Genomic DNA, 15,667 nt, shown 5'->3' with positions numbered 1-15,667 from the left:
CCTCTTGACTACTTCTCTCTAACCAGAGACCAAGGCAGAAAGCAAATTCTCCTGCTGCTTGCACAGCTCCCTCGCCTCTGAACCTTCCATATCAAAAACTAACTACAAAGAATGTCTTCCCTAGAGCAAGCACCATGAACTTGGGAAATGATGTTATAACGCCACTTGATGACATGTGCCATAATATACTTTTCACACAATGTACAATTAGAATGTGTAACTCATAGCCACAAGACATAATTGAGATGAAGAGTTTAGCAGGATTGAAAAAATGAATATTTATACAGATAACAAGAATGTCCAAATTTATAATAGTAAATATTAAAAAATAATCATTTTTGAAGGACTATTAATTGTCATAGTTCAGGGCATGAACCAATGTCTAATGACTGGAAGTTAGGAGGAACCTTTCTCTGGGGGCAGTTTATCACACAAAGGCCTATTATAAGGCTGCTTCTGGCCTCTCACAGATAGGATGCTGCACTAGATGAACCATTGGCCCAATCAAATACTGGAAATTATTATGTTCTCCACTAAGATAAGCACACTGGCCCTACAGAACGTAGGAAGCATGAACCCTCTACACAGGCTCCCCAAATCCTGCCCTTCCTCCACAATGCAGCAGAGAAACACTGATTCCGCTGCATCTGGGTCCTGCTATGAACTGCACAAGAGGAAGCCGGGTTTACCTCCTGCTGATAACTTCAACACCACTAATGAAAGCCTGTACATAAAAAAAATTGCAATGTCTTTCAATTGCTTTGTACAGTTCATTAGTCTTTCTCCTTAAAAAAAAAAAAACCCTAAATTTCATGATCAGTAGCTAATGCTGTAGTGGGCAGGACTCCAGACCAAGCAGCAGAGAACATAGAAGCCTTAATGTTGTACTCTGCAGTCTTAACTCACCATCTCCATCCCTACCTTTCTGACATCCTGCCCCCTACTTCATGCAAAGGTCACATACTTCCAAACAGGGAGACATTCTTCACTCTCAGTAGGAGAAATTAATTGCTGCTATAGCACTGAACTGCTCTCTCTCCTGGGCTCCTGGTATACTTCCTAAGTGACAGGGCAGCATGGCTCTGAACAAGTTTTCTGGAAAAATATTCTGCTTTGTGCTTTAAAAATGGAGACAGTATTTTGTGTTTCTTTTGTCTTTTTTAATGTGACAATGGATTCCTTCACACAAGGAGCTGAGTGTATTCGATTGGCTTCTCACAAAAATATAATGGGCAGTGGCCATGTTGCTGGAATGTGACACTCTCGGGACTCAGTTTGGATTTACATCACTGTGGACTGAGAGATGAATCTGGCCCACTGTATCCACCATTTTAAAGTATTTCTAAGGCTATATCTACACTACAAGCTAGGGGTGTGATTCCCCTGCTCAAGTACACATACTCACAATAGCTCAATGAGAGTTCCCGAAAGTATAAATAATAGGATAGCCATGGTAGCATAGGCAGCAGCAGTGAGTACATACAAATCTACCTGAAACCAGTGGGTATGTGGCACGGCTAAGCCATGCTGCTGCTGCCCGCATTATTGCAGCTATATACACTCATGCTCGCTCCCATCAAACTACTGCAAGTATGTGCATACAAGGTGGGGAATCACACCCTTAGCTCAGAGTGTAGATGTAGCCTGACACTGATCACAGTACGTACCTCTCAATGGGTTTATGCAATCTAATTTAGAGTACAGCTGAGTGTATTTCCCAGAAATTGAGTCCTGGACGAGAACAAGTTGCCTACATTTTACTATTAGGAAGACTGACTGGGGAAAAAGCTGAGGTTGTCTGACCCCCTCTGACTGAGGGTGTATATCCAACATTTGTGACTGAGATCTGCAACTCAAGGGTCCCTGGAGACGCCAAACTACTTTTGGATCATCAAATAGTGGCAGTGTCGGAGGGAGAGACCAAGACACAGAATGCAAGACCTGCAACTGTGGCCAGCCTCAGAACAATGGAGGAGGCTCCTTGCGACTTTATGAACATTTACAGGCATCAGCCACAACTGGCCCTTAAGATGAAAAAGTGAACATTTCAGCTCAAGCTCTGGCTCCTGTTGACACACACAGTACGTACAACGAAAAGTAACAGTGGCCAGGACAGGAATTCCAGAGCACAACTGTTGCAAACTGACTTTAGCTTCCATAAAACCCACACCGTTCTTACTCTGCAGGCTCTCAAAACCTTTAGCTGTGTAAGGAGCATTCCCAGATGGAGTTCAGGTGTCACGGTAAGCATTTTTTAATGGATACTTCCCTGATTTGCACATAGCACTTACGCATCTTCCTCTGCTCAGATTACTCCTGCCTCTGGAGCTACTGTAATACAAATAATTAATAATAAATCAGAATATATGTGCAAAATAATGCTGATTTTGTAGCATTATATTTTGCATATTTACAAGGCAAAAGCAAAGAGGGCCAATTTGGCACCTAGATATTATGGAAATTGGTGCCTTACAAATATGTATTATCATAACATTATTCTGTATATATATGGTCTCTCAAGGGCTTCATTATATAAACTATACACACACACACACACACACATATAAATCCCTTTTTTTTTTTTTCCAGAGTAGGCCTTTAAGTCCCAGGAAGGCCACAGTTCTCCCTAGTTTGTGGAGGCTTTGAAATGTAAAGAAGATTTTCCAGCTTTCATTTGAATAAAGAAAATATGTTTCTAGCCATTTTCTTTGTGAAGACAGTCTAGAAAACAGGAACAGATGTGAACTGATTGCTAGCACTAAAAGGAACAAACAGATTTTCTAAACTGCTGCATCAGGAGATTGCAGCAAAGAGCGGATGGGCTAAAGATTTCTCCCCTCTCCCTCCTGTTACATTTGGGATGTGTACTAAAAGTCCTCAGGCTGGCTCTGAGCATAGTGGTTGGAAGGACAGTATCAATTCAGTTTGCAGTAGGGATGACAATAATAAATGTTTTCTAGGCCCACTCAAGACCAATGAGTCCATTTGTGGGCTTTAGCCATTTATAAAGCTGACAAACTACTTCATACTGATAACAGCTCATGAATGCCCAATCCTGCTATCTATCTGTACTCGGAACTTCTGCCGACTTCACTTGGAGTCTCTGTGGGAAACAGCATGATCAAGCCGTAACTAGTTTATTATGTATTTATTTATTTATGCTAGATTCAAAGTGTGTCTAGGAAGACAGATTTTTAAAAAGCAAACTACTGTCTTCACTTTTTTTTTCTAAAATCCAGATCTAAACAATCTTCCAACTAAAAAACTGACACTACAAATTAACAAAAATAGCAAAAAAATAAAAAGAAATAAAGAACATAATTTAACCTGAAGCTAAAACCTGACCTTGTTCTCATTCCACAGTACTGATCTACTATTGATTTAATATCAAACACAAAGAAAAAATAATCATTATAAGAAAGGTTCATTAAGTTATTCATGAACAAGCTCTGAAAAATGGAGCATATTAAAAAATAAAATCTTTAACACCATAAAAGAGCAAAAGCATTCATAAGCACTAACTAAAAACAAACGGTTTATCTGTTATTGGAATATTTTTAAGACGTACACCATACATACATAATTGTAGCTTTTCGGTCCACATGCACACAACTTTAGCTACGTCTAGAAATTTACACACTCACTTCATGCACAGAGTATGTCCATACCCAGCTCAGATTGAAGGTGGTTTATAAATTTGATTTCTGCCCTGCTCCTCTTCCTCAGAAAAACTAACAAATCCACCTGAAGTTTTACACATTATATCTCATCCCAGGACAGAATTTCCTGGAAAAGCTAAAGAAATGTACAACATTTTCAGAGAAAAGGGATCTTAAATAGTCATTTTTCAGAAATCTGCCTAATGCTTTTGGCGGTCATCATACCCCTGAAACAGATTCATATATAAACTTCAAACATTTCCAAAAGTACCCATCAAAAGCAACTTTCATAGATTTGGAGAGAGGACATGCAGAAATTATGGAGATGCTTTAGGGTGTTAGAGGAATACTTAACAGATACTTAAAACCTTTATTGAGAGAATACATAAACATTGGTATAAACTCACTTAACATTTGTAATATATAAACTGATCTCTTTTTAGGTGTGTACAAATATATTTATGTATATACACATTTTACAAGCATTTAACATTAAATATTTATATTTCTGAAACACCCAGATGCCCCAATGATCCGTCCCCGATGAGCATACAAATTTAAGGTCATTATCCTGAAATCATGTATGCATATGAGTTGTTCCACTGAATTGAATTAAATTAAAGTTACCTATGTGCATAAGGCTCTAAAAGATTTGACCTAATACACATGCACAAGATTGATCATACATGCATCAGCTGGATGACTGAATTATAAAAACTCGAAGTGAGCACTGCCTCATGGGCAGTAATGTGCATGGTAGTTAGATGTAGACAATCACAATTGGAGGGACTGTGAGAGAAGGAATACTTGGGATGTAAGTGCAGTAATCTGGAAAACAGAAGATTGGACTAGACGGCAAGGGGAAAGGAAGAAGCCATATTTGGAAGCCAGGAGGATGGCTGAAAAAGTAGTCTAGGAGTCTGTTCCTGTTCTCTTGGAGATCATGAATATCTTGCATTTTTGTGGTCATTAATAAGAAGAACATGTGTAATGGAGAGACACCATTTTCTCAATTTCTGGTTTCTCTCAAGATCCCATTAATGGGGCAGAGTTAAGGTTGTTTGAAAAAATGTCTCAGAAAGAGTTGTAATATGTGTTTATAGTAACTACTTATACAAATTATTTTTTAATATTCTATAAGTAATTGCATTTCTCATTCAGAAAAGTTGACCATTTTCTATAGACACTTCTGTATAGACAGATACCTCTACCGGACAAAACAGCCAGGTAATTTAGGATATCTCAAAATACGTCATCAAATAGATTATCAATTGTCACATAATCAGGTAGCAGTTCAATTACAAAAAATCAAATTAATAATTAAACAACTTTTCTTTTTTAAGAATAAATACCAGTAGAACAGACACATAAATGTAAACAGTTAATACTTCTTATTAAATTAGGTCATATATACTTACACATAAAAACACATTTAACACAAAGGAGAGAAAAAATTCCGACACAAGACAAAAGAAAGAAGGGTTTTCATGCAGTATAGTAAAACCAGTTTTGTATTCCCTACATGCCACAGTGCTGGAACAGCAATGTTCTATAATACAATGCAATGAATTCCAAGTGGGTGCTTTGAAAATTCAAGAGGCTGAATGGACTTGGAGTTGACTCTTGTCATTGCCACAGCTCTGGTTCAATGATTTTTCATTTCAGCCTCAAGTCACAATGATACCAACAAATGAATAACAATGTGAAATACATGAAGACAAGTATGTAAAAATATTTACACATAAAAGTATGTAAAAACATGGAGAGTCAAATTGGTGTCAAGATGAATTGGTTTATATAAAAGGTGTTGTCTGCTTCACATAAAAGCTAAGGGCTCTTTTCAGATGCAGTGACTATATATATATAAAAAGAACAGGAGTACTTGTGGCACCTTAGAGACTAACAAATTTATTAGAGCATAAGCTTTCGTGGGCTACAACCCACTTCTTCGGATGTAGCCCACGAAAGCTTATGCTCTAATAAATTTGTTAGTCTCTAAGGTGCCACAAGTACTCCTGTTCTTTTTGCGGATACAGACTAACACGGCTGCTACTCTGAAACCTATATATCTTGTCAAGAGGCTTGCAAGGGATTCCCTGGGACATTTGATTTCCATTTTATCTTTCAAGATTTTCTGCACCCATCACAAAGATTTTCAGTAATCATATTGACAATTCATAACTTTTTGATAAAGAAATTGGCCATGTGTCCCATGTAAGACATTCTGCCATATATATCATATCCATACGTTTAAACAAAATAAGACTTAACCCAGTACATTTTCATCAATCTCTATTCAAGGTAAAATTCTAAGAAATAATTTTGAGTATTCAACACTATCTTAACTTTATGCAGCCAGTCGTCCCCCCACCCCGGCTTAGCTTAGTGCCAGTACTGGAAACCAACATTTTAAATATTTGAATAGATTCCAACCTCTTAATAATGACTATCAAAAGCATAATATGTACAGTACGAAGTTTCTAGCCTACAATGCAAGTGGCTTTTAATTTATGGTTATTTTTGAACTGCCAAAGATCAATCAAAACCTGTTTTCATTTTTGCTAATTTGGGAAAATATAACCTTCAAGTACTGAAAAAAATGAAAGTCAACCAAGTAAATGCAGAGGTATTTAAATAACAGTTGAGAGAGAAATAAACATAGACTACCTATTTACTTTACTTTAGTCAGGTATTTGTTGTGACATTTAGTCCATTTTCCTTGTCTGATAGCTTGATGGTGTCACTCCTGCAGGTATCGTGGAATCATGTCGCCACTTCATTTCTTAGGGCTTGTCTATATGAGGAAATTTACTGGAACAGCTATTTTGGAATGGCTACCCATGTAGACACACTATTCCAGAATAAAATCACATTTATTTGGAAAAATTAGTGAACTTCCAAAGCAGAGTAATTATTCTGGAATGAAGTGTCTTCTATTCTGGAATAGAATGTCCACACAGGCAAATATTCTGGAATAGCTATTGTGTAATAACTTATTCCTCAGTAGCTATTCCATTCAGTTTCCTCATGTAGACAAACAATTGTTGGTTACTTCCCATTTAAAACATAACAGGAACAGCTGACAAAAGAGGCAGGACACATACAGATCATACCAATTATATGACAATAGTTCACCCTTTGCACTTATCTTCATAAATTACAAAGTTATGTGAACTTCCACAAGAATTATTATGCCCAGATAATGATTTCACATCACATTTATACAGGTTTCAGAGTAGCAGCCGTGTTATTCTGTATCCGCAAAAATAACAGGAGTACTTGTGGCACCTTAGAGACTAACAAATTTATTAGAGGTGTAACATTTATACAGGGTGAATGTAGGTTTCAGATTAATGCTTAAGAGAGAAAAAACAATGACAATGAGATTGATCAATTCAAAAACAGCTGTAAAATCACTATAGGTAAATACATATGACCTGGAAAAAGGCTACTTTGTTTTTATAAAAGTTCAAGAAGAGAATATAGGACATACCCTCGCTTACTGTTCCAGAAGCCAAAAGAAATAACAAAAAGGCCACCTTGGCACAGGAAATATAAAGTTCCCCATTCCAAAGGATATAAGAGAAGTATAAACCAGTCTATTAGGTACAAGATTATGTAGTGGCAGAATGAAAGTTTTATTATTATTATTATTATTATTTGTATTATTGTAGCTTGAGATACAGATGAAGATTGTTGATAGTATTTGTGTTTTAGCACTACCCTCAAGGAACTCTAAAAAGAATGAAATTTTAAAGACCTAGTTCAACATTTCAAAGCTACTGAAGAATGAAAAGTTTGGCGGGGGGGGGGGGTAGGGGGGAGAACGACTATGTATATACTTAGAACTCCCCTGCTTCAGGACATAAGCCAACCTCTAACCAAAGGGTTAGGAAAAAACTTTCCCTATAGGAAGGTTGCTCTTTAATTAACCACTCTGGAGTTTCTTGCACCTTCTTGTGAATCATCTGGTAATGGACACTGTCAGAGACAGAACACTGGACTTGGTGGACCACTGGGCTGATCCAGAATGTCAATTACTATGTTCCTAATACAACATCTGAAGACTTTCTTTGCTGATCAATAATTTGAAAATGGCTGAGCAAATAAGTCTTCAAACTTTGCATGTAAACAGTCTTTATTGAGTGCTAAGGCCCTTCACTAGGTTTGGTTTAAAATTAAAAATAGAAGAAATACGCTATCAGAAATAATTTATCAGCATATTTATCAGGTGACTAGGTGTTCATCATGCCTAAGGGTCTTTCCTGTAAACAGACCAACATTCACCAATCATTACTCATGCATAGAGTCTCAATGATTTCAAAGGTCTGTTCACCAGATCAGGCCCTTAGATTTTAGTAGAGCCTTGCAAGGACTCTCCTCTTTTGTAACCTCACAATACACAGTCTGGCCTGTCTGGTCCAGGAATTACTGCTAGGATAAATCTGGGTAGGGGAGGGTATACATGTCTCATTGAAACACACAGAACACAGTCATACAGGAGATTAAAAATTAACTTTCCAGGGTTTTTTTTTCCTGTTCCTGCTATCCTCATCTGTTGTTGTTTTTGTATGTGTTGCAATCCAGTTAACACAGCCTTGGAGAAAAATGACAGCAGCAACAATGCCACTCACTCCTTTCCTATCCTTTTCACTTCATCAGTCAGTGAACTATACTTGCAAAACTTGCTACATCTCAATGAAGAGTGAAATTCAAAGCCTACTTGGACCATATTGTAAATATTAATGTGAATGGGCAGTTGTGGTTTTATGCTTTTTGTTTTCTTAAGACAAGAAAGGCAAAAGGGAAATTTAATTGTCAGAGCTATGCTGCACATATGTAATATCTTAATGACTAATTAGGCCAGCAGTTCTCAATCGATCAATGGTCTGTGGACAATATTCACTTCTCACAGGACAGACAGAGTTTTAAGATTCCAGGACAATGTGAACGTAACCCTTCGAAGGCTCCCAACTGCCTTTCACTAGCATGAGCTGATGACAAGAAATGTACTGAAACTTGAATCAAAAAGCTACGACAACACTGGTTTCATGTTACTATTACGCATGACTATACCTGTGCCCAGATATCATGACATACAAATTACAGCAAACTGAAAAATAAGATTTCTGTACCAACTGCTCAAAATGTTTTATAAAAGTAAGTAACACATTTTCCAAGTTGTAAAAAATTAACAGCAGAGGGAGTCTGAAATTCAAAAGATGCTGAGCAATGGGGAAAATATTTAAAATCTCAGTGGAAAACTTAAGAGTTAGAAAGCAATAAGGCAGAGAGTGTGAGGCTGGCAGGCCAGATGCCAGTTCTTGCCCAGGCTGCAGGCATTAACTAAGAACTAACAAAGCTGGAGACCAAACCTGTTCACCTGTATGTTAGTTTTGCTCAAAACAGGTATTAGTCTTATAAGAAAGTATTTAGTGTTTAGACTTTCTGAAATACTTGTAAATTGCTGCATATGCACTAATCTCACTTGAAATGTCTGTATTCCACGCTATAAGAAAATATGCAAGTTTTGCTTTATAACTTTGAAAATGTTTGTTCTGAACTTCTGAACCCCCACCCATCCAAAAAAAACTATTAAAATCAGATGGGCCATTGAGGAACATCTGGGTTGAGAGGCTTGCTGCCACTCACTCCAAAATGTTGCGTAGATATACCCTTTGTGGATATAGTGGGAAAGAATTGGGAGAAGGAGACAATTTAAGGATGCTAAGTTATCAGTTGAAGTTCAGATAATAAGTTGCTTATTACCTGTTGCTTTCACAGCCTGATGGTCTTCCTCTGAAAAGGCTTTAGAATTAACTTTGCTTGTTGCTGACACGGGAATAGAGAGTTTTTCAGGGATTTCAAAATATTCTGGCATGCTCACTTCTATACTGTAGTCCACAGATTTTAACTTTTCGGGGTATTTAGTAGGCCTATACAGTGCATCGCTCTGCAAATAAAGGAACAATAAGTTTGAATAATAAGTGCAACCATAATAAAGACTTTAAAAGTAAATAAATTCTGTTTTTAGAGACTCAGACTAAAACAAAATAAGAGTGTATAATTAAACAGATAGAATAGCTGATTATTAACTTTTGCAAATATTACTACAGATGGGTTCAATTAATTTTAAGTTGCAAAATAGTGAATCAAATAGATAAAATGAATCTAGAAACTCTTCCTCTTACAACTGTGAACAAATTTTGTGATCTACAAGCCTCCTTACATGTGCCTGAAAGGGTTCTCACGCTGCTCAGAAACAAACTGTAACTCTTCAAAGCTTTTCAAGGAAGGTAAGAAAGGAAAAAGAAAATATACTCGAACAACAACATATTTTTTCACTTGCTACTCCAAACTAGAAGCTTCTGGAATTTTTTCACCAAGTCTTCAGAATTGCTGAACAATGATAAGAACAAGGAAAGTCCAATAAAATGACAAACATTTCTTGTGGGGAGAGGAGGAATTTGTATACTGCTTTATAAGTAATCAATTAAAACTGAGATAAAGTGATATTTCCAAGATACTTCACTGAGGTTTATGTACCAGAGGGAATACAAGGAATTTTCAGGACAAAAACATTCTTCCTTTTGGTAAAAGGCATTTCTGGATTTCTGATCAACGCAATATTAATGAGTAACTAGCTTGAATTCAATGTATGCATTCAACCATCATACCAAAAAACTAAACTTGACAGACTATGGTAGCATCACAGTATTACTTTAATGGTTTAATACATTCAATTACTCAAAAGTAGCATGCCCTATCAAATATTACGGTATCTCTACCATACTGCCACAGTCAGCAGTTACAAGCTAGTTCAGCAAATACTAATGTCAGAAAGTAACCATACTTCAAAACTAGTTCTTGTTACGTACCTAAGCTTAAAAATTTGTTCATCATCATTGGTCATTTTTGCCAGTTTTCTCAATAATTACAGCTTTTACAGCTCCCTCTCTTGCCATTCTCTAAATTACACACGTTTATGGTATAGGGAAACCATTGCTAAGCTATATGTGGTGAGAGGCATCCAGCCTGTTTTTTCTACTGCTTCAAATATTCAGCTGTGTGTGAAGGACACGTGTGTATCCGCAGTTGCTACTGCTTTTAAATAATGCTATGTTCCATTGTGCCAAGGCACATGCTTCCCAACAGTGGGACTCTGTAGAGAGAATTCATAAAAGAGAATTTGAATTTGAAGTTGATCCTTTTATTAGTGAAGTCAGACACAATATTATTCATACTTTAAGATCTATCCTCCCCCTGTACTAATGTTACAACTCTTACTAAAGTTAGTAGAAAATGTGCACAATTGCTGACGGAAGACATGCACTGCATTGCATTTTTTTTAATTACAGAAAGGATTTGTGAAGGAGAAAAATCGAAAAAGTTAGATACTGAATAGGATTATCATTATTAAAAGGGATACTGTCAAGTACTGTTTGAATCAATAATTCAAGCAGGACAAGGCATAACATGGCCTATATGCTTTATTCCGCATTATTTCAAGGGAGAGATTAAACTTCTGTGAAACCTTAAAGCAGATGTGGAGCCCTTTGTTAAACTTCAACTGCTAATATAAGATTACTCAAACAACAATATATAAAAATGTAGGCGTATGTTCAAAATCCCTTCCCCATGAAACATAACTGGATAGTCATGTATGACTGGGCATTACTTACCTAAATAGAAAATTAAATATTTTTTGGTACTATGTATTTTTTCAGGACATATTTACAAGTGGAACAAGCAGAGTTGCTTCTTGAGGTAACAAATGGGATGATTTCAGAATCTACTTCTTTCTTTTATTTGAGGCTGGAAATACGCTGACAATACCCGCAAAATTCAACAGTTGAAACAAATCATTCATCTGATAGTAGCAATAACCTATTCCAGCTAGCCTGTCCCAGGGCAGAAGTGGTATTATTTTTAAATCCGTGAGACAGCTTGGAATAAGAGTGCTCATCTTTATTGTTTATGACAGGAGTCACAGAACTGAACAAATAAATTCATCTGTTTATTCGGTCTCCAAATCTATGAGGTATTTGGATAACAAATTGGCAGCCATAGCTTGGACGCTATTGGTATCAGATGATTGTCCAACATTTTGCTGGCAGTCATAAATTCAATATAATTGGAGAAACCCAGATAAATTTAGTAATAATATAATTATTTGGTAGCAAATTTTTCAGTGGAAACACTGAACACAGAAATAAATTGTGCGGATCTTGAAGAAATTATCGTGATTTTCACAAGCATTTAAGTATTTTGGGGGTCCATGCTCACATTTCTCTCCTATTTTTAAAATATGAGAAAAACATAGCTGTCATGGCTCTGACATGAGATACGAAATGGTCAAATTATTAAAGGTGGTAAATATTTTGACTGTCATAACTAGATCAATATAATTTTTTAAAGGCTAATACTTGTTGATTTAAAGTACAGTCATATTCGGGGGGGGGGAACTATGTAAAAGGTGTGACAGATATTGCAAGACCATGCAATATCTTTGGGTGAACATATTGTATTAAGTTTGTGAATGGTTTATGTATCATTGTTAGGCAAGGACTATATGCAACTCCAGGAGGGGGACGTTTACCACAACTCCTCCAGGAACTAAAAACTGTGGGGGCTGATTAAGGCTAGTTGTTGAAACTGTAAACAACTCCAAAAAGGTATCAGAGACCAAGGGACAAAGAAGACACTTTTAATATAAAAGGCTGAGTTTAAACAAACATAAGGCCTTCTTTTGATTCAGCAAACAAACAGACAGAACTTTCTGCCCAAGGGGCCGGGGGGTCCCAATCCTTGTGGCAGGGTTGGAAAGACCTTGACTTACTTGGGCCCCATAAGACCAATGGGTGATCTCTGATAAGCTTTTAGGATACACAAGGGAACATTTTTTTTATATGTTTACTCTGTAATGTTTTTATCTTAAGTATAAATATATTTTGTTAGGACCTTTGCAATTGTTTATTGGTAACTGGGTGTAGCCCCTGGAGAAAGGTTAGCCACAGATGTTGGACCCCGTCAGACCTGTTGGGGAAATCACAGTGAAGCACAGAGGGACTGCAAGCCTAAGCCCCCAGTCTCAAGAGACAGACTGATGCAAATCTCTGCCCGAGACAGGTGATAGCTAGGAAGCCTGAAACTTTTATGTAGGAGGGGGGACAAAGGAGTGGTTAACACTGAAAGGGTGACAAAATGTACCCTGTTATTCAACAGATCTGTTCCCTTTGTATGTATTCCAAATCATATCTGCTTATTTAGCAATAAACACAAATGTTTACTAATTTTTACTCCAGTTATCACTGGACAGCCAATACTACTGTAAGAGAGCGAGGCACATTTTATTCTGGCACATGCATCAACGTAACGGTTAATGATGTTCCAAAATGTGAAATTTTTATTACTGGTGAAGAACATAATTGACTTTCAGCTCCCAGGGTGAGTTTGCACTATGAGCAGATAGAAAAATAGGCTTTGTTACAAGCATCAGACTTCATTAACTTATTAATATTCTCTGAAGATTAGCCACCCTTGTCTTTCTGACTTTTTTGCAGCCCATCCTGTTTGCTCCCCAAGTATCCCATCCCCCTTTTCTGTGCATTGTGTTTGCTCCCCAAGTATCCCATCCCTCTTTTCTGTGCATTGAAGATTCTTCTGCTACAGGTGACTGAGGCAGTGTGGGAGCTTCCCTGGACCTAATTGTCTCTCTGATAATTTTCAAATCTCATTTTAACTCTGTTTGTTCCTTCTGGCCTATGACTTCTAACCCCTCTCTAATAAAACAACTGTATGCCCTGACTAATTTTTTTTGTGCTCAAAGGTTCTCCGAAATGAGGACATTGTACCCTCTTTCACTGTACATCAACAGATGCTGCCTGAATGATGTATTAAAATCTATATAGTTTATTTGTGGTTTTGTGTATAGCCTGCAATTAACTATGAAAAATTCTAGGATCCTTTTCTATAAAAGACAGTTTTATACTGTCAACACACACAACCCTTTCACTTTGACAGAAGTCAAACACTGAGCAGTGAGACAAAAAAAGATTAAGGGCCCAATTATTATCTCATTTCTAAAAAATGCAACTGAGACCAGAATTTGACCCAAGATGTTTTTTGTTATTGTTGTTTAAAATGTACTGTTTAAAATGCACCAAATCCTAGGTACTTCCCTCTTAGAGTCACATGACTGGGGGCGGGTTGGTGAGAGAAGAGCCATGGTCACAGCCAAGCATCTGTAACAGAGGACTCCCATAATGTTCTGGGTCAGGGTAGCAGAGCAGTGGTGAGGCTGGATAAAGACCAAGATAGAACCCCTTGTTCACCTCCCCTAGACCAGAACTCCAGCAGAGTGTAAATGCTCACCCGCACCATCCCAAGGCACCAGGTCACAATAACCCAGCATCTCCAAGAGAAAGAGCTGAAAGCCCCCAGGAACAGAGACTCCAGCACAACAGAAGCTGGAGGATGGGAGAGCCTCAGCTGGATCCCCAACATTACTTCAGTCAACTAGGACTTAATCAGGCATTGATTCCCAAAAACCCTTTCCACACAGTTATATGGAGTAGGAGGAGGACAGGCAGGTGCTTCTTAAGGTTGAGCCAGTCACTGGGGACAGAGAGCAGCAATGAAGATCCAAGACAGGGAAGAGATCATGTTGGGGCCCACCCGCATTTCCAGACCTACACAGCTCCCAGAACCAGTGGTGACAGCAGAGTACATTTTACATTATGGATTCTGGACGTTTTGTACTGTTTGTTGATTTTCTGATCTCCCTCTCCCCCTCGCTTCCTCCACTCATCGCAGTCCCTTCTCTGGCAGCCCTCCCAACCTGCCCTGCTCCACTCCATTCTTTCCTCTCTCTTCAGTGTTCACCTTCCCTTTCCTTTTCTCCTATTATCTTTGTTTATATACCCCCCCCCCACCATTTCCCCCTCACTCACCATTAATAAAACACATTCACATAATGACCATCACCTCGATCATTTATCTGTATGTTATTTCCCTTTCCTCCCACCCATTTTTTGTTTCTGTGTTCATTAGATCCCAAGCTCTCAAGGGTTAGGGACTGTCTCTTCCTATACTTTGTTTATACACTGCCTGACAAAATGCTGTGCCAATCCTGATTTACAGCCTTTGGGAAGGAGCACAATGGAATAAGTAAATAATCAGAGTTTCACTGGAGAGAGCTATAGATGCATTATTCATCTAATAAACACAATTTCCAGGGACTCGCATAAACTGCTCTTTATATGACAAGAAGAAATAATTACTAGGAGAATTTTTAGCAAAGTGGTCCAAAAATAGAGGGGACATTCAGCCATCTATGTGTAAGGGCTAAGGTCACATATTGTACAGAAATTAACCTGCATTTTTCCTTTGACTCCCAAGGACAAGTTCTTCAGTTACAACTGTACTCCTTAACAGAATTACAAAATAAAAGGCAAACAACCATTACTAAGAATAAAGTTCTACATCATTTCGGTTTTAAAGGTACCAAAGTAGGGATGGCAAACAATAATAATGTAGATAGCACCTCTCCTTCTGTTCGTATGTATAATTGGATCTGTAGCAAAAGCTTCTTTACTTATGCACTAATCTATAAAATCCTTTCTAAAGGACTTCACAAATCTATATAAATTTGCCAAACTACAGATTTTTTAGGCAATTCTGACATCAAACCAGAATGTAGCCCTTGAGCTTCAGACTAAATTGTAAAACATAACTCTACTCACAAGCTTCTTCAATAAACTCTTCCATAATTTCTACACTATGGACTGTTTTTATGTGACCAATAAATGTGAATTTTATGACAGACTTTAGTATGCTCGCTTTTCGGAGTTTAAACTTTACAGTGGTTTACCAAATGGAGAAATATATTGGTTTTAATCTATTACATAAATCTCTTCTGCATCAATCAAAGCTAAGCTCTGTGATATTTCTCTTGAAGTAAAATTTGAGAAAAGAACATTTCTAGTGCAAGGAAAAGAGCTCTCTCT

General features: G+C 37.5%; 1 protein-coding gene across 1 annotated transcript in view; it reads right to left on the bottom strand.

Moving 5' to 3' along the window:
- Positions 1 to 15,667, bottom strand: part of CFAP47 (cilia and flagella associated protein 47) — a 704,026-nt gene that overhangs the window by 357,347 nt on the left and 331,012 nt on the right. Inside the window, exon 45 of the mRNA XM_065423211.1 lies at positions 9,429 to 9,612. Coding sequence (XP_065279283.1) covers positions 9,429 to 9,612 — 184 coding nt within the window. The remainder of the gene's footprint in view (positions 1 to 9,428; positions 9,613 to 15,667) is intronic.

The sequence above is a fragment of the Emys orbicularis genome, chromosome 1 (genome assembly GCF_028017835.1).
Source record: "Emys orbicularis isolate rEmyOrb1 chromosome 1, rEmyOrb1.hap1, whole genome shotgun sequence".
In the NCBI taxonomy this organism is placed as follows: Eukaryota; Metazoa; Chordata; order Testudines; family Emydidae; genus Emys; species Emys orbicularis.
Note: the sequence above shows the minus strand (reverse complement) of the source record. Positions and strands in the feature narration are given on the sequence as shown.